At 32.3% G+C, this 19,231-nt stretch overlaps 3 protein-coding genes and 1 non-coding gene across 4 annotated transcripts; 2 read left to right on the top strand and 2 right to left on the bottom strand.

Annotated features, from left to right (window-relative positions):
* The first annotated feature begins 458 nt into the window (after nt 1-458).
* LOC108449964 (probable histone H2A variant 3) lies at nt 459-3,531 on the top strand. Its single transcript, XM_017747363.2, has 2 exons — nt 459-713; nt 3,087-3,531. The coding sequence occupies exons 1-2, from the start codon at nt 606-608 to the stop codon at nt 3,381-3,383; spliced, it is 405 nt and encodes a 134-aa protein (XP_017602852.1). The 5' UTR covers nt 459-605; the 3' UTR covers nt 3,384-3,531.
* Nucleotides 3,532-11,643: 8,112 nt separating this feature from the next.
* LOC108451374 (probable 2-oxoglutarate-dependent dioxygenase AOP1) lies at nt 11,644-14,011 on the top strand. The gene is made up of 3 exons (XM_053019515.1): nt 11,644-12,182; nt 12,696-13,005; nt 13,661-14,011. Exons 1-3 carry the CDS (start codon nt 11,809-11,811, stop codon nt 13,913-13,915), a joined length of 939 nt encoding a protein of 312 aa, XP_052875475.1. The 5' UTR covers nt 11,644-11,808; the 3' UTR covers nt 13,916-14,011.
* An 847-nt stretch (nt 14,012-14,858) lies between these two features.
* On the bottom strand, nt 14,859-14,930 carry TRNAD-GUC (transfer RNA aspartic acid (anticodon GUC)). The gene has a single exon. It is a non-coding gene; the product is annotated as a tRNA-Asp (tRNA).
* A 619-nt stretch (nt 14,931-15,549) lies between these two features.
* LOC108453639 (katanin p60 ATPase-containing subunit A1-like) lies at nt 15,550-19,009 on the bottom strand. Its single transcript, NM_001330010.1, is given in 7 exon segments — nt 15,550-15,831; nt 16,064-16,151; nt 16,272-16,430; nt 16,786-17,030; nt 17,374-17,571; nt 17,843-18,311; nt 18,888-19,009. Coding segments are annotated over 7 exon segments (1,563 nt in total).
* Nucleotides 19,010-19,231: the final 222 nt, after the last annotated feature.

Raw genomic sequence — 19,231 nt, 5'->3', positions numbered from 1 at the left:
CAGTACAGTGGATAAATACCCATCGATAAGTAGAACAACATAATCCAAATTGATTTGACATTTAGTATCGGAGATTAAAGAAGAAAATTATTTGAATTTCAGTTTACACATTCGTAACATTTAAAGTTATTTTAAAAAAAAAACATAAACAGTAAAAGAAAATGGAAAGTGAGTTTTCGATTGGTAAAGAAAAAAATATGAATAAAGAAGATCAAAAACAATAATTTTAACAAGTTAATAACTTAAATAAATTTTTTAAATAATTTAATGAGGATTTTATAAACTTTTAAAGTTAAATAATTAAAATTTTGTAAGCTCAGTGTTTATCCCAAATAGCAAACAAAAGTACTGGAATTCCCACGTTTTAATTTTCACATAGAATCCAAAACAGTAATTTGGGAAGATATTGGAGGGTAATATCGTCAAATAAAGAAAGAAGCCACGTACTAGAAGGTCCAAAAAAGTAAAAACCGTTCGTTTCATTTTCCTTCGTAAGGGCTCTTCTATTTTACTTCTCAAAAGGTTATCCATATCTAGATTTCCCTCCCAAGCAATCCATCGAATTTTTTTTCCGGCGGGAAAACCCTAAGTAATTTAGCGGGAAAATGTCGGGAAAAGGTGCGAAAGGGTTGACAACAGCTGGCAAATCCACAAAGGACAAGGACAAGGACAAGAAAAAACCCGTCTCTCGCTCTTCTCGCGCTGGTCTCCAGGTCCTTTCTCTTTTCTCTTTCGTTTTTTTCCCGCCGCTAATTTTCTGCTTCAATTAACTCATATTCTGATGATTTGCGTGGTTTAGTATTTTGTTTTAATCTTAATTTATGAAGCATTCTTTAATTCTGGGCAAAAGTGCAGTTTCGGATCAAAGAAAATGGTGTTTTAGTTAATTTGTTTTTAGATTAAAGTGCTTCCGAAATTGCAGTGGAATTATTTAAGTAGGAATTTGCATTAGTATTGGCTTCTTATGTATGTCCAATCATTTTAGCTTGTTTCTGTTCTATTTGACTTGTGTTTGTGAACTTTTTTGCACTGTATGTGCTTATTGTTTTCTCCAACGGTAATATGGTCCTTATAAATGAACCTTGTAGCTTTGTCGTGAAAGATTTTACCAACGGTAGTACTTTGGTTCCCTTGATGGTTGATTTGTTATTATGAACAATTCACTGTTGTCAAGGCGTGCGCCTAGGCACTCCTTGCATTATTCAACAAAAACGCCTCAAACCCTTCCAAGTGAGGCCCATTTGATCAGGCGCAAGCCTTTACTAGTAAGCAAAAGATAATATCAAACTCTATACTTCTCAACATTTGAGCATTCAACAACAAACATTGAGCATAAGGGAATCATGCATATTAACCAATAAAAATATTGCATGTTCTGTAGGATAAACTAGATCACACTTTGGAGTTTACTATATATCTTAAGCTTTATATATTATATATACACAGAGACTTGCAAAAACTCACACATACGCATATTGCTCTTTACTTCACTTGGGCTAGCGCTTTTTTTGTGCCTTGCACCTGAAGTAATTTAAGGGTTCCAGTGCCCAGAGTGCACCTTTGCACTCTTGACAACACTGGAACAATTATGCTTTACGCTCTTTGTTGGTTACCTTTCATTTCTCAGAAGCTTTTGTTTTTGGAATTGGTGGTTGCTAAGGGAACACTTATATATTCTATGAACAATTATGGTCTAGAGTTCTGCCTTATTAATTACTATTTCTGTGAGTTGGGCAAAGAAAGGGGGAATGATGGGGTGTAGGGTTCTATGTTTCTTGAACTGGACATAAGTGTTGGATGCAAGAATTTGTGCATCACAGCAATTGTTTTAAGCTTTCCTTGTATTTGGAGGATCATACCCCTATATCGATGTCTGATATGGATGTTGACATGGGTACTTTGAAAAAAATGAAGAGCCAGAGGAACACAATTAGAGTTTTGACAATATGCTCCTGTTGATTACGCTGGTTTAGGCTTTTACATCTAGTGGATTACTTTTATAGCATCTTAGATTTGAATGTAATTTCCTTATGCCAAGGAGCTGTTGAAATTTAAAGTGGAGGATGATCTGGTCTGTGAGAAACGATCAGATAGTAACCTTGCTCCCTGTCAAATGCCAACATTTCAGGATATGCTCATTTGATAAAGCATTGACACTTAAGCAGTATTTGTCTCTTACAATTGTTTTGATTATTAAATATCGGTTCAATTTCTCTTTTTTGGTAGATCTAATTGAATTGAAATTTATCTGCATATGAGTTGCTTGCAATTTTCCTACTACAGCTACTTGCCATGTCATTAGTAGACATTGACATTTTGTTATCTGAAGTTTTTGCCAATTTGGAAGATAACTGAGTTGTTGAATAAAGTGATGTGGATGTGTATTAAGGTCTTGTTGATTGTGATAAATGCTATGCGTGTTACTTTTATATACAAAGCAGGTCTTTTAGTTTCATCTAAAAAGATGGTTCATAGTATTGTCAATTGTAAACCAATTTTTTTCTGGTCCGGTAAAGTCTACACACAAGAACATTTGCCATCATGTGTTAGAGATAGTGAGAAGGGAAAAAGGGAGGGGGGCAAGCTTCACTAACTTATGAATCAAGAGGTACGTATGAGTTGGTCTATTCCTACATGCTGTCAACATACTGCACCTCCTCAATCTTGGTTCTGCATCTTCTTAGGCTCGTTATCGCCACCATAGGAATAGCCTACTACCCTGAACTTTTGCCATTTGGTAGGTTTCGGTGGATATGATGGTTGAATTGGTTATATTGTTCAGCCAGTTGGGATAGGTTTCCTCAGTTACAAGCTTATCAATGTTTCTTGTGGTATCTGGAACTTGACTTGGTTATTGTCAATAGGTTTCTGGAATCTTGAAACCAGCTTCCTTTTCCGTGTTTGAATTAAGAGTGTATTCACTGCATCCTAAATTATTTTGCAGTTTGCATGCTATCATGGCATATTAGCATCATCTTCTGTAGGATATATAATAGACTGAACATTTTATTATACAAGCAGAACGCCAGTTAGTTCTTCTAAATCATAATCAGTTACTTTTCTTATTTTTGTATGTTCTCCTATAGTTCCCGGTGGGTCGTGTCCATCGACTGCTGAAAACAAGGGTTAGTGCAAACGGAAGGGTCGGAGCAACAGCTGCTGTATACACAGCTGCAATTCTCGAGTACTTGACTGCAGAAGTGCTAGAACTGGCGGGTAACGCAAGCAAGGATCTGAAGGTTAAGCGAATCACACCAAGACATTTGCAACTAGCTATCCGGGGTGACGAAGAACTTGACACCTTGATTAAAGGAACTATAGCAGGCGGCGGTGTTATCCCGCACATTCACAAATCACTTATCAACAAATCTTCGAAGGAGTAGTTCATGTAAGTTATCTGTTTGTTTTAATCTGTACCCGTAAACGTCAGTAAAATGTTTCAAGTCTTTGCTTGTTTCAGTAGATAATCATGGAGATTCAGGATTTAAATTATAAAGATGGATTCAAACAGCTGATATTTTGAATTACAAACTGCTCCCTGATATGCTTTTTCTTCTAATACCCTGTGTTAATAATATATTTTAATATCTAATAGTAAGTTTTATTTGCATGAACTTAAATTATATTGTAATTTGCTTGTATATTCACTTACAGCAAATTACAAATTAAATATCCAAGAGAAAATAACAAAGATATTTATAATATTAAAGAATTTATAATCCTCCAATGGGAAAGTGGCATATCTATACTAACTACATAAAAGTAATGTCCATTCTATTCCTTATCTTGACACCTATCAACAGTTTTTCTATATATCAGTGATGAATTTTCACTTTTGGTATATTTAAGATATAACTTGGTATCTCAATTTTGAGATACCAATTTTGATAATATTATTTGTTAGTTTAAATATTTTATTTTGATTAAAATAATAACATGATTTTTATAAAATTATTAATGCTATTAAAATTTTTGTTAAATTTAAGTCTATTGCAATGTCATTTTTATTACATAATTATCAAAATATCACACTAGCAAATTTAAAAGAAGAATTTTAATAGTTTTAACAACTAATCTTGAATTTTATGATCTAGAAAGTACAATAATTGAATTCTTGAATTAGATACATCTAGCCTTTTGCCTTTTGCCTTTCTTTTAAACTATATAACAATAGTTAAATTTTAGTTAGTCTTTATACTACGTCCAAATTTAATATTTAATCTATATACTTCAATTTTGACATAATTTTGTACATAAATATCATTATTTAGTCTAAATATTTTATAAAATATTGACATAATTTTTAAAATTGTTAACATTGTTAAAATTATCTGTTACTACTGAATGGTTTTTTTTCCTTACATTTTAAAATTTCACACCAACTAATTTAATAGAATAATTTTAATCAAGTTAACAATTACACTTTTAAATTTTTAAATTTTTAAATTTGAAAATTAGAGAAATTAATTCTTAAAAATAAAAGTATGGGAATTCAAATTCAAATGTGCGAAGAGCTCATAGATTTGAAGCATATTTTAACTTCTAAATATATCTTGTTAACCAATAAGGTGAACAAGAGAAGCAGATTGTGATAGAATGGAGGAGAGGAAGATGAAGGTTAGAGAGTGATTTCAAATTTTGCGAGAGATTTTTAAGATTAAGGAGAAGGGATGTCAACGTGAATCTCTGTGTGAGTTGTTTGCATGGCTCTTTTATAGTGGTGGGACAAGTCTAGATACGTGTCTTGAGGTTACTGATGTGGAAGTCTGCTTTATCAATCTTAGTAGCAACGGTGATTTAACGTCCTAGGATGAGATGTCTTAAAGCCATTGACAATCAATTTCTCTGGTCTTCCACGTGGTTGCTACATAGTCTTAGTGGAGAGACCTTGTTTTGAAGTTCACTAGGTTGGCAAACTAGATTGGAGGTTCGCAGACTAACTCTAGATTTGCGGTGTCATTGGTTCTATTGGAGGACACGTGTCAAGCTCCTTTATAGGCACATTGTGAGGTCCTCAAGGTTCACTATTCAAAGTATAACAATTGCCCCCTCTAGGCAAGGGAAGATTATAAAGTGATCTTCGCTAGTCTGCTAAATATGTTTGTAGTAATATGTTGGATTATTTTATATTATGTTTGTAGTAATATGTTGGATTATTTTATATTGGATAAAAAATTTATTTTGTGAAGGGATATTCTTGAAACTTTGAGTTTTGAATTTTGAATAATACATGTCTGATGAATTTATGGCGAGATAAAAAGATTTGTATATATATTTAATGATGACACTTAATGAAATTTACATTATGGTACGACGTATTTATTGGGTACCCAATGAAATTGTCATCACTATTACTATTTGGTTGGGGCATTTATTTGTGTCTTGATAACAGAGCACACATGAGCACATGATGACTTACTTGATAAGTTTCGAAGTAGTTGAAGAGTCTTGTTTGTACTTATAAATAGGGATAAAAGTTTGAAACTTTATATCTCTTTCTTATTTTTCTAATTTTTGCAATTTGCATCTTCTATGTTGTTGCCATTGTTGACATAACTTGTTTATAAGATACGAGCAAGTTCACAACTTGAGAAATGTGTAAAAGTTTTGTTTGATGGAAAAAAGCCCTAATGAATTTGATGATGTGGACTTTAATACTCTTAACGAAAATCAAGTTACTGGAGTGAAGCCATGTATTGAAGCTTGGCCCTATAGGGATGACAATGTAACAATGGAGATTCTTTTGAGGTTATGCAAAGAGCCTGAGGATTGGTTGTCTTCCTATGCACTTTGTCCTAAGTGAACATGGAACTATAGAAGTAACAAAAGGGAAAACGGCAATGCTACTCGAAGGTTTCTAAGGCTCCAAGGGCTCCAGTATTCTTCAATCTAAAAGGCATGACTTTGTAACAAAATAAGTCATCTTCAGTTAGGAAATCCATTTTCTCTTGATCTTCTGGGGTCATCTGTATCTAATTATATTTTAAAAAAGCATCCATGAAGCTCATATACTTGTGACCTGCCAAAGTGTTGACCAATCTTTCGATAGATGGAAGTGGAAAACTATCTTTAGGGTATGCATTGTTATTATGGGTGAACTCAACGCACATTCTCCACTTCCTATTAGACTTGAGAACCATTACTACTTTAGAAACCCACTCAAGATATGAGACTTCTCTTATGAAGTTGGCAGCGATGAGTCTCTACATCTCTTCCCTGGTTGCTTGGATTTTTTACTTCTAGGGACTTCCTCTTTCTCCACTTCATTGATTTTATTGTAGGATTGACGTTTATACAATGTTGTATCACTGTAGGATGAATTATTAGCATATTCACTACGGACCATGCGAAAATGTTCGCATTATTCCTCAAGAGACTCATCAACGATCTTTTTTCTTACTTCAATAACATGGAGACAATTTTTGTAGCTTGCTCCCTATCTCTAGGGAAAAATTCAACTACTTCTGTCTTTTCTACCGATTCAGCTTTACTAAGCCTCTTTCAGTCCTGACATCTAAACTTTCCAAATTCACCATTGACTTGCTCAGAAGATTAATTGCTAACCTGCCCCCAAGAAATCTTGCTCCTTTTTCAGTGTGCACGTGGCCTTTTTCTTCCTCTGCTAACTGTAAAGAAAGATTAATCGCTGATCAACGACTAGGGCCGGTGCCGGTGCCCGATGGTGATCGAAAGCGGTGGTCGACGACAACAGAAATGTGAACATGTACCATAACAGAAGTTCATGGTGGCAAAATTGAAGTCCCAAAGTATGGTTTGGGTGAATTTTATAATTTTGCAATTTTACTTTTCTAGGATGGAATCATGGAAATTTTGGCTAGTTAGAATCATTTAAATTTTATACTTTTATTTATGAGACAAGTATGATGATATTTATATGGTTGTGAATGTATATTCATGTATATATATGATAAGCATGTTATATAGTTTAGGGAAGAATGTCACATGTACTTGTCATACATATATTGATCATCATGCTTGAAACCGAATATTTAAAAAATCTTGCATGTTTTTAAAAGATTGAGTGGGAGAAAGTTCCTAAACAAGACATGTGGTCTCCATCAATGGTCTCTTGTGATGGTATGACAATTTAACTACCTCTCGGTAGGATTATCATGTGGATCCCACTAAGGAGATTTCCTAAAAGTAAGTAAAACTATCTTGTGATCATATGATAGTTGGATTAACCGCTGTGGAAAGTACTATCATGCGATATTTCAAGTTCTGTCTTCAAAGAGGACAACTAGTCATAAGGGCAAGGCTAGAAAATTTTTTTAAGAAGGGTCGAAATTAAATTGTAATTTTTACGATAGTAAAAATACAACTTTTAAATGATTAAATTAAAATTTTATTATTTTTAAGGGGTTAAAGTGTAATTTTATCTTTATTAATTTAAAGTTTTAAAATTTTTAAAGGGCCAAAATGAGAAATTTTCTATTTTAGGGGGGCCAGGGCCCCTACCAATCCCCTTTAGATTTGCCCTTGACTAGTTATAGCATGCTACTCGGTGAGATTATCTTACGATAACTCATTTGTGGTGCATAATGCAAGAGTTGTTGAGTTGATGGTTATACACTCAAGATTTTCTAGTTAAGTTACTTCCTATGAAGCTGTAAGACTACCAAAGCGATTCTAAACAAACTACAGTGTCACTAATTCTATTGGGGGCACGTGTCAAGCTCCTATGTATACATTATTGAGGTCCACAAGGTTTGCTATTCAGAGTATAACATATAACATATCTTTATAAGTTAATCTAACAAATAATTAATGTAATACAAAGCGTGAATCGAAAACCATACTAGTTAGATAAATAATTAAAAACAATGATTGATTTAATTGTCTTCAAGAATTTCCATTACGATAATAACGAAGTTTGCAGTTTTTTGTTTTCGCCATTGAAAGTTGAAGTTCTCATCTTCAATTACATTTAAGATTTTTGTTTTACTATTTTCCGCATTAATAGAAAAATAATATCATATTTCATTGATGTAATATAAAATATATATTTTAATTGGATATTTATGCTTTTAAATTGTTCAATATAATATTATTACTATTATTTCAAATGATGAAATATTAAATTAATATTTATATTATTAATAGATTAATTTAGTCTCTATACTATTAAAAAGAATTAAATAATGTCAAATTTTAATAAAGTTAACATGTTTAATAGAATTAATACTATTGTTTGAATTGAATTACAATTAAAAATATTTTATCATTTTTAAACCGTAAGTGTTAATCTTATGAAATTTATTTAGTTTTTTTACTAAAATAAGAATTAAATTAATCCATGTAATAGCATAGAGATTTATTTGAACTAATCCCTAACAAGTAAATACTTTCACCGATTTAGTTGGTGTTGGACCTAATTTTTTGCCCTGCCCAAAAACTGTTAAAACCCAAATACAAAACAAAACACAAGCCCACATAAAACCTAGCCCAAATACCAATAAAACAAAAAAGGAAATGAGAAACCCCAACATCAGGGAAGCCAGCGCCGCAAGCTTGAATTCGGGCGCTGCACGTTGCTCAACTCCGAGTCGTGCGCCACACCACCTCCCCGCGATCTCCACTTGGCACCAGCAAGCACGCAACAAGTAGTTAGAAATTAGGCTATATAAACTCGTTTAAACAGTGTATTTTTTTTTACGTTTTTTGGATTTAAAAAAGAGAATATACGAACAAATACCACAAGTCATAGAGGAAAATCGTAGAGAAATTGATTGTTAGGTGATTTTCTTTCAGATCTCACGCCTTTTAAGTTTCGATTTGTTTTTCTTTCTCAAAAATAGTACTAGAAAGGGGAAAAGTGAATAGGCTTACTTTATTATTAAATTAGTTATTTTATTAGAATTGTTAATTATCATGTTGTTAAATGAATCAACGTTGTACAATTTTTATCACATTAAGTTTTTATTTACTACTATGACTTTATTATTTTTCACTTTTTAGTATTGTTACGTTTTACTATATTATTAATATATTATTATAACTTATTTAATAGATATTCTCAATTCTTTTATCCAATATTTTTATTTCTTTAAAACCTATTACTAAGCTTACTAATATATATATATATATATATATTACTTTTGTGTTTTTATATAATTACAGATATATCTACTATTATTATTACCATTTACCTATTTCATTTTATGTTTTCTTTATTAATTTCATTTATTTTTTTCCCTTTTATTATTCTATTATCTATTAGTCTTTCTTTTAAAACTCGTTTTAAATAAGTCATTTTGCATTATTAGTTTGATTTTTATATTGTTAATTTGTTTTATCCTCCATATGTATATATATTATTGTTTTCATATTATTATTTTTTTATAGATCCTTTCTTTATCTATATATATATATATATATATATATATATATATATTATTGATTTCATATTATTCTACTTGTATATTGTGTATTATTATTTGTTTATTTTTAAATTATTTTTCTTAATTGTACGTATACACTATTATTTTTTTTAAAGATCCTGTTTTTAAAATTATACTTTGTTTATTTTAACTATTTTCTTATTATTAATATGTATATTATTAGGAATCATTTTCCCTATTATCTTCCGTTTTTATATTTATATAATTGTTTTATTTCTTTTTTATACCATTATTAGCATGTTACCACTACCATTTTATTATTTGTCATTAAACCTTCTTTTTGCTACTATGTTTTATTGTTAATATGCATCGTTTAGTTTATTATGGTAATGTTATTTGCATATGACATACCATTATTTTCGTTTTTTAAAATTTAATGGCCCAAATTCATTTATTCACAGATTTATTCTCAATTGTTTTAAAATAAGGGCAATGTTCGGTATTTAAAGAATTCAAAGGATCATGCCCCAATGTACTGGGTTTTGCTTTATTTGTTTATCTTGAATATTCAAATATTCTCTTAAAGCTAAAACGCACGTTTTAAAGGCAAGATCACATTTGAGGGTCAAAAATATTGTGTCCTAACGTACTGGATGTAATGTTTTACCTCAAGGCGAGATGGTCTTTAATACACATTTAACTTATCTAAATGTTTTAAAAGCCAATAAAAGAGGATCGCATTTTGAACTCTGTCCGAATCTTTAATTTTCGACATTTAAGAAACTAATTAATTGATTAAGTACCAATTTTGGGTGTGTCGAGGGTGCTAACCCTTCCTCGTACGTAACCGACTCCGGAACCTATTTTCTTAAAATTCGTAGACCAAAATGTTTTATAAGGTGGCCCAATTACACCTCAAAAAAAGGATTGGCGGTGACTCCCAACTTTCGTTTTCAAAAGTTGATTCCTGTTTTCAGAAAATGATTTCGACAGTTGGAATTTGAAATAAGAAATTGGGCTAATGAAATATCTTCTTGAAATTACTCACGAATTTTGAATCCTCCAATTTTTTTATCCAAACAAATAAATTTATTTTTAAAATTTCAAAAACTTTGATATAAATAAAATCTCTCCGAACCTTTCATTCAAATACGCCATTAATATCATTTAATAATTTATTTAACCTTCAAACTCGAACAAAATAAAAAATACAAAAGATTGCTTTAGTACATTGAACTAAAGCTAAACAACCTAAAGCCTCAAAAGACACAAGGGAAACAACAAAAAGCAGGCTGCAGGCTTTGCGTTTACCCAAAAATATCCGCTAAACGGCAGCGGCAAACCAAATTCAACCCTTGGCAACGTTGATTGCAATATTTGTATCTACGTGATTAAAGAGAATAAATTCGAGTCTCTCAAAGGAGCAATTATATTTGAAAATTTCTTTATCACTTGCACATACCTCTACGTCTTAATGGAATTATAAGTTGAAATCCTAATTTTTTGGAAGGCCTAATGTACAAAAAGAAATAGATTTATTTACTGAGTCTTAGTTTAATTGACATCGATATTATTGTTAGTACAGAAGGATATGGGTTCGAGTGCACTAAAGCTCATTATCCTCTTATTTAAGAATTAGAGAGGGGCTATAAATAGTTCTAGACATTGTATCAAAAAGAGCAGATATAATAATAACCTATAATGAGATTAATGTTTAAAAAAAAAAAGACAGATGAAAATAGATAGTATAGATCCTTTTTGAGATCAAATTTCGTTATTAGTTAAGTAAGTACTATAATTTGATTAATTTTAAGATTTGTATTTTTCAAATTTTGAAATTTCAATCCTAACCGAAACAATAATAGTTAAATCTATTAAGTCAAATTATGTTACGAGTATCGCATTATGCATAAGTTGTGGATTTAATCTCTATTCTCCAATTTGATCATAATAAGTCCTATACTTTTTCAAATTTTAAATTTCATTCTTATCCCAAACAATAGCCGTTAAACTCATTTACTAAAACAAAGTGACTTTTTATGAGTATTATGCAAAAACAATAAGTTAACATAATATTACACACGTGCTAATATATTTGACACATAAGATTTTGGGAATAGCTGAATTTAACAGCTAATGTTCGGTTATGACTAAAATTTCAAGTTTTAAAAAGTATAATGACTAAAAATATCAACTTAAAGTATAAATACTAAATCCTCATCCTATGCAAAATACAGAGACTAATAGCATAATTTAACTTTTTTAATACTGTTGGGCAAACATTGAAGCATGCAAAAATTTTGCCGAAACCTACACCGGCCTACAAGAACCTAAAACAAAAGGAAAAAAACAGGTAAACTCAATGCACACTGTTCAATATATACTTATATATGTGTGTAAATGCTTTGCATAATTAAACACTTGATTAATCGAAGGGAGAAGTGAAATGGGTTCCGAAACTCCGATTCAACTTCCGGTGATAGATTTTTCGAATCAAAACCTCAAGCCAGGATCTTTAGAATGGAATTCAGTGAAAACCCAAGTTCGTCAAGCACTCGAAGAGTATGGTTGCTTCGAGGCATCGTACGATAAGGCTTCGTCGGAGCTCCGGAAAGCAGTATTCGAAAGCTTGAAAGAGCTTTTCGAGTTACCGTTAGAAACCAAAATGAAGAATGTATCGGAGAATCCCTCTCATGCCTATATTGCACCCCATCCTAATGCACCACTTTATGAAAGCATAGGGATTGAAGATCCAGACATTGGTGAAAATGTTGAGTCCCTCGCTAATAGCTTTTGGCCCCATGGAAACACAAGTTTCAGGTTCGTTTTTCGATTTAAATCTATAGTTACGGATGTGATTTTAGTTGTTTTATCATAGCTATAGACACAACACATGTTTTATGGTTTTATCTCTATGAATTTATTGTAAGTCACGGTTGTGAGTTTAACCATTACATACCGCTAAAACATTCCAAACGGTGACATAGCGTAGCATAAAAAAAAATTAGGGTTTATTAAGAATTTTCAAAAAAAATTAGGGATCTAATTAAAATATTTAAAAGTTTTGAGGAAATTAATGAGAATTTTTTAAAAACTTAGAAGGTTTAATTAAAAATTTTAAAACTTTTAATCGTTTAATGAAAATTTTTAAAAATTTGAGGTCCTAAGTAAAAATTTTTGAAAGGGTTAATGACAATTTTTCAAATTCTTGGCCCCCTGGGGCTCCTCTTACATTCCGCCTCTAGTGACAAATATCGATGATTTAGATAATGTAACAATTATAGTATTGCATTTAAATCTATGATCAGTAATTAAAGAATATTATATATATAGATTTATAGGATTGATGGCAGAGCAACTGTCAGAGTTGGATCAGGTGGTAAGGAGGATGATATTGGAAAGTTTTGGGATCGAAAAATACATGGAAGAACACATGAATTCATCTAATTATCTTTTGAGGGCCATGAAATACAAACCACCAAATACAAGTGAGAAAAAGCTAGGGTCAAGAGATCACACTGATAAGAACATAGTCACTGTTTTATGCCAAGGCATTCAAGGATTGGAAATTCAACTCAAAAATGGTGAATGGATAACTGCTAAACCCCATTCTTTAACTGTCTTCATTGGGGATTCTCTCTTTGTAAGTTCTTTTTTTCTTTTCTTTTCTTTTTTATTTTTATTTTTTTGAATCACTTTAATATAAAAATCAGATGATAATGGAGTGGGATGGAGGCAGTTGGTATGGTCTTGTTTGTTCAGTAATGGATCTTGGGACTAAGTTTTGGAGATTAATTAAAAAAAATTTAATAATTTTTTTTAAAAAATTTGTGGTTTAATGAAAATTTTCAAAAATTTGAGGGGTAAATTAAAATGTTCAACAAATTTCAAAAGAAAATTGAAATTTTCCAAAAATTTTGGGAGGCCAAGGCCTCCCTTACCTCCATTACGGTCCACCTTAGTTTTATTCTTGTCTCACCTTATTATGAAGGTATAATTGAAAATATTTGGAGGGACCGGAATTAAATTATATATTTTTATAAGAGCTAAAATGTAATTTTATTATTGTATTAGTTAATATTTTTATAATTTTTTAAATGATTGAATCAAATTTTATCATTTTCGGAGTGACCAAAGTACAATTTTACCATGTATAAATTTATATTTTTATATAGTTTAGGGGGTAAAACCTACAATTTTCCCATTTAAGGGCCGTTGCCTGTCTGCCTTAACACCACCCCTGCTTGAAAATCATCACCAACTCTGAAGATTTGTGTAACGAGTTAATGTTGATGCAGGCATGGTTAAATGGTAGGTTACACACTCCGTATCATCGAGTGATGATGAAGGGAAACGAACCGAGATACTCGTTCGGGTTATTTTCGAACCCCAAAAAAGGGTATATAATAAAGGCACCAGAAGAGTTGGTTGATGAAGAACATCCATTGATGTTTAAGCCCTTTGATTTCCATGATTTTTTGAGATTTTTCCACTCTGATGCTGCTCGTAAATCTCAATCTGCCTTCCACACTTTTTGTGCTCTCCACTCTTAACACTTGACTTATTGTTACCTTTTTCAGAAACCTTTTCTTTTTCATGTTGTGTGGGTGGAATAAATTATGATTAAATTTATATATATACTTTTAATTTAATGAGGATTTTTTATTTTTATTTTTATTTTGATATAATAATTTTATGGGTTAGACTAAAATGTGGTATTTAAGCTTGATTACAAGTTCAGAATTTAATATTTATTAACATCTATTTTCAAATTCAATTCGATTAGGTTCGTGTATCAATTTTTTTACTCAAGTTTGAACTTGAACTTGAACTCTACTAAATAATTAATCTTAGGATTAACATATATATTAAGAGCAATAATTTAATTTAATAATATAAAAATATAAAAATCTCGATAAAATTCACAAGTCATTCGAGTCGAATATTATTAAATTTGAATTCGGCTAGATTGATAATTGCCTAATTAAATTTAAATTTTTTTTTTTGAGTCAAATTCGAGTAGGTTACAAGTACCGCATCTCATTTACACCCCTAGCAATTCATAAGGAAGTCAACTTGAAGCTACTATGACAATATGATTCTAAGACCCTCGAGCACTCTCTTGGTGACATGGTTTAATCCAGGCGCAACATATCGTCACGACACGGTAAGGTAACCACAATCAACTTCGTTACACTAACAACTATAAATTAGTTTGCTACAGAATGAACTGCAGTGTTGAACCCATGATCGGTGATCAATTCTATAAGGTTTCTAATGCAGAGGACCCATCGAGATGACAATTACAAAGCATATGACTCATTGCTTACTATAAGATGAACGAAATATTAGCTAAGAAGTGAGGAAGAAAGTAAGCAATACAAAGGTTTTTTCTGGAAGGAACTTAGAATCTAGAAAGAAACGAAGAATAGTATCCTGAAGATACAAACTTGTTAAAACGTAAGACTCGAAAATACTGGAAATTAAAAATAAAAACGCCGTTGCCGGGGATCGAACCCGGGTCGCCCGCGTGACAGGCGGGAATACTCACCACTATACTACAACGACTTGCTCGTTTCTATCATCATAATTACAATTCGAATCTATATTAAAAAATTTCTGTTTTTAAGTTTTGAAGACCATTATCGCATACTTTAAAATCTTGGTTTTTTAAATTGATTTTTATAGATTTTATACAATATATAAAAGATAAAACACCACAAAATAATATACATTTCTTTGTAAAAGAAAAATTTTTGTTATTTTTGATTAAGTTAATATCCAATTAACTCGTAACACCAACTAAATTAAATTACAACTTAAATTAGAACATTTGAGAATTTCAATGTCTTACTCAAATTCAAAAAATAATACTCAAGCTTAATATAAATAATAAATATATGGGATTTCACTCAAGGAAACAGTTTACTGATAATATTTGATAACAATGATAAGGTTTCAGCGACAACGATTAAACAAACAAATAGCACAACAATGTAATAACTTTCTTGAACACTAAAATTACAATCAATCAACCATTTTTTTAAGGAACAAATCAAATGCCAAGAAAACTAAGAAATAACAATGAATTGGAACACCCTTTCTTCCGATGCATGTATATCACAAAACCAAACAAAAACAATATATCGTCCTCGAGAAAGAAAAATCAAAGGGTTTAGGAATTTGTTTATGCAGATCCGAATTCTGAAAACCATTTTTCATGTTTCTCGATATCGGCTTGTGAAACACTTCGCTGGACTTTCGCCAAGGCTTCTTCGAAGTCACACATTGCAACAGGGTCTTTTGAAATCTCATCTTTTGACATGTTCTTGATCTCATCTCGTGTCTTTCCCGCTATTTTTCGTCTCATGCCGTTCAAGGAAGCATCGCGACAAACATTTGTGAGATCGTCCCCACTGTATCCCTCTGTTCGACGAGCCACTTCATCAATATCCACATCAGCAGCCACCTGCCAAATTTACTACTAGTATCATCACATAGAACACAACTTACATACATACATACATATACACAGACTTTATTTGGCTCCAAGAGGCAACCAAAAGCTGGATTTTTATTCCATCATATCATATGAATAACTTATAGCTAACATACAAACAAATGAAATGCGGCATAACAAAAGTCACAAAAGCCTCAAAAATAACAAAAGATAATTCATAGATTAATGAAGAGTAAATTACCTCGACTGTTTTTAAATTGATCCGAATAAGCTCCTTACGACTCTCAAAATTAGGCAGAGGAATGTAAATACGCTTTTCCAGTCGCCTCCTACATTGGGCAAAGAAGTACAATGAGAGAACAAGTTTGAACTAGTAACTTGACTGATCCAATCATTGAGAAGAACCAAAAAGACAAAACCTAAACACATCAAACATAAAAAAGACCTACCTGAGAGCCTCATCTATGTCCCATGGGAAGTTAGTTGCAGCCAAAACCATCACAATCTTACGGCTACCATCTTCATTTGTGCCAGTATTATTTACACCATCTACCTGAACAAGAAGTTCGGATTTAACCCTCCTAGATGATTCATGCTCACCAGAAGCCCTAAACGAGAATATTGCAGCAAAGTCAAGTTTCAGAGAACATTTAGCGAAGAATAAATCTGTGGGCACAGAACCAGGACTTCATTTAACGGTATAGAAAAACTAATGCCGTAAAGCAGGAGGGAGAGAAAGTGTGTTCGTTAATGCATAAGTAAAGGAACGAATGAATATCTAGAGAAAAAGGGAGAATGTCTATCAATCATGAATTATCAAGATAACATTAAAATACCAACACATACATGTCCCCCTTCTCCTTTTATGCTAGAGAGAATATGCATACGCATATATGACTTCTAAATGTCAAGAATAAATCAAACCTAACAGCCAAACTCTACAGCAACAGGCAGCAAACTTACCCACGGGCATTGCAAAGAGAGTCAATCTCATCAATAAAAATTGTACTGGGTGCATAAGCTCTTGCAAGATCAAACAAGCACCGAACCATGCGTTCACTCTCCCCACGCCACTTTGAGGCTAAAGTAGCAGAAGAAACATTGAAAAAAGTTGTTCCGCACTCAGTGGCAACTGCTTTAGCCAGGAGCGTTTTGCCAGTTCCAGGAGGGCCAAACATAAGAACACCTTTCCATGGTCTCCTAATTCCCTAAAGACAAGACGATAATATATAACACATCTGGTCTGACAACTCCCATTGATAAACATATTTTGATGTGGTAGGAAAATATGCAGAAAGTTACATCTAATTTTCAAGAATTGTGGAAACAGAACTCTACAAATGACTTTGCCATTCCCCCGAGAAACATATGAATAAAACTTACACTAGATTGCTGTTTTTACATTCCTTTATTGAATGCAAAATCAAACTGATAGATTCATAAGTAACATATTTAGTATTTACAATACGCTGTAATATGTGACAGAAACAAGAAAACATCTGGCACTATGGCAAGACTTAATGGTAATTCAGCTGCAACTATGGCAAGTACCTGAAAATATTCAGGCATCCATAGAGGAAGAACAACAGCTTCCTCTAAAAGCCTTTTTGCTTCAGTCAAACCAGCAACATCATCCCACCGCACTCCGGGAGTGGTTTCTAAGACATCCCTTTCCAGCATTTCAGCTAAATCTGGATCAGGTCCCTCATACTGTGACCTCTTCGACTTTCCATCTTCAGCATCACCATTCTAAAAAAATGCACAAACAAATCAAACACCAAAACTTTGAGAATATCAAACTAAAATAATTTAACTTCAGATTAGCAAAAATATTTTATGTCACCACAAGTATTTAGAATTACATTTCAGATATTAATAGTACATGGGGATGTGAATGACAAGTGAACTTAAATATGTTAAGAACTTAAGTTTTATATTGAAATTTCCAACTCAAAAGATAGCAGTAAGTCAAATATTAGCATAGATAAGGGTTGGGTCTTTTTTTCCTACTAGAACTTACTGCCGAATCGCCTTTGCTAGGTTTCCCAGAACCAGTACCCTTTTTTCCAGTGGTAGATCCTCTGACCCCCGTGTTAGTTCTACTTGAAGCACCAGCCTTAGCACCACGTCCAGTTGCAGCTGTTCTAGTATTACCTCGACCCGAAATCCCATCTTGGGGAGACTTTCTCATGCCCGCTTGACCACCCCTAGCAGGCCTTCTAGTTGATGTGTCCCGACTTGGAGGCCTCCACACATCAGGATCATCCATTGGAGCACCCGATGAAGTTGGGTACTCATCAAGAGGTTGAAACACAAAAGATGACTTTGCATGAATCGGTGGTGAAGAAGGACGCCGCCCATTTGGAGCTTCCTTAAATGACCTTCTCTCAGCATCCAATTGCTTCACAACTTCTGTCTCCTCAGACAGTGCTTTCTTCACATTCATCCATTTGGATCGAATTAACGGGTCATCAAGTGTGTTTAGATGCCTAAACGCATAACAAAAATGAATAATTTTAGAGCAATAACTCAAAAAAATAGCTAAAAGGCTAAGTTCTTTTAATTCAGTAACAAACATATAACAATGCTTATTCTGTTTCATGTTAATTGGGTTTTCCATTTATTTCATGTATAACACTGACATGATGCAACATAAATCATAAAGATAAAATAAAAAAGTACTCAAAAGAATAAATAAATTATATTACATAGAATTCAAAATTTTGAAAGCGATAAAGAAGTAAAACCCAATAAAATGAAGATTAATATATATATAAGTGTTTTGCCATAACAGGCAACATATATAAAAAAAAAAAAAAACTCAGCTGATTACGTTAACAACTATTTTTCTTAGAATACTTAATATTAAAAGATATATACATGAATCAAATTATACAAACAGTTTTTCTAGAACTAATCAACAGTCTAAGTATCTAACTAACTTAATTGTGAATCAAATCAATGTACAAAAATTCAAACATTAAGAGCCGAAAGAAGTAAAGGAAAAAGTTTTGCGAATCAAATCACAGAAAACGAAAGCAAAGTAAAAAGAGGAAGGAAAATACTTGTTGATCTGAGCAATGGCGCCATCGAAGAAAATAATTGAAGTGTCGTAGAGGCCTTCAAGAGCGTATTCTCGAGCCAATTTCAAGTGATCTTGTAATCCAGCAAGCGAATTTCCTACCATTTCGAATTCAGCATCAAATCCCCCCAAAAAAATTTCACAAATTCTAGGGTTTTAATTTAAAAAACAAAAAACTTTTGCTTTAAACTTTTTTTTTCTGGCCCTGTTTTCTGTTTAGATTGGTGGAATAGAGTGCCTTGACGGCGACGTTTAAACCGAGGGACGAAATTACGTCTTAGCCCTTGTCGTTAACTTTTAAGCCGTTGCTAACGGTTTACACACATT

Source organism: Gossypium arboreum, chromosome 9 (assembly GCF_025698485.1).
Source record: "Gossypium arboreum isolate Shixiya-1 chromosome 9, ASM2569848v2, whole genome shotgun sequence".
In the NCBI taxonomy this organism is placed as follows: Eukaryota; Viridiplantae; Streptophyta; class Magnoliopsida; order Malvales; family Malvaceae; genus Gossypium; species Gossypium arboreum.
This window is presented reverse-complemented; position numbering and strand designations above follow the sequence as displayed.

Bases quoted from the DNA above. Each gene is read 5' to 3' on its own strand.
- LOC108451374 (XM_053019515.1), top strand. From the start codon at position 11,809: ATGGGTTCCGAAACTCCGATTCAACTTCCGGTGATAGATTTTTCGAAT. The intron at 12,183-12,695 runs GTTCGTTTTTCG...TTATATATATAG, and splicing joins CATGGAAACACAAGTTTCAG to ATTTATAGGATTGATGGCAG. The intron at 13,006-13,660 runs GTAAGTTCTTTT...ATGTTGATGCAG, and splicing joins TCATTGGGGATTCTCTCTTT to GCATGGTTAAATGGTAGGTT.
- LOC108449964 (XM_017747363.2), top strand. From the start codon at position 606: ATGTCGGGAAAAGGTGCGAAAGGGTTGACAACAGCTGGCAAATCCACA. The intron at 714-3,086 runs GTCCTTTCTCTT...GTTCTCCTATAG, and splicing joins CTTCTCGCGCTGGTCTCCAG to TTCCCGGTGGGTCGTGTCCA.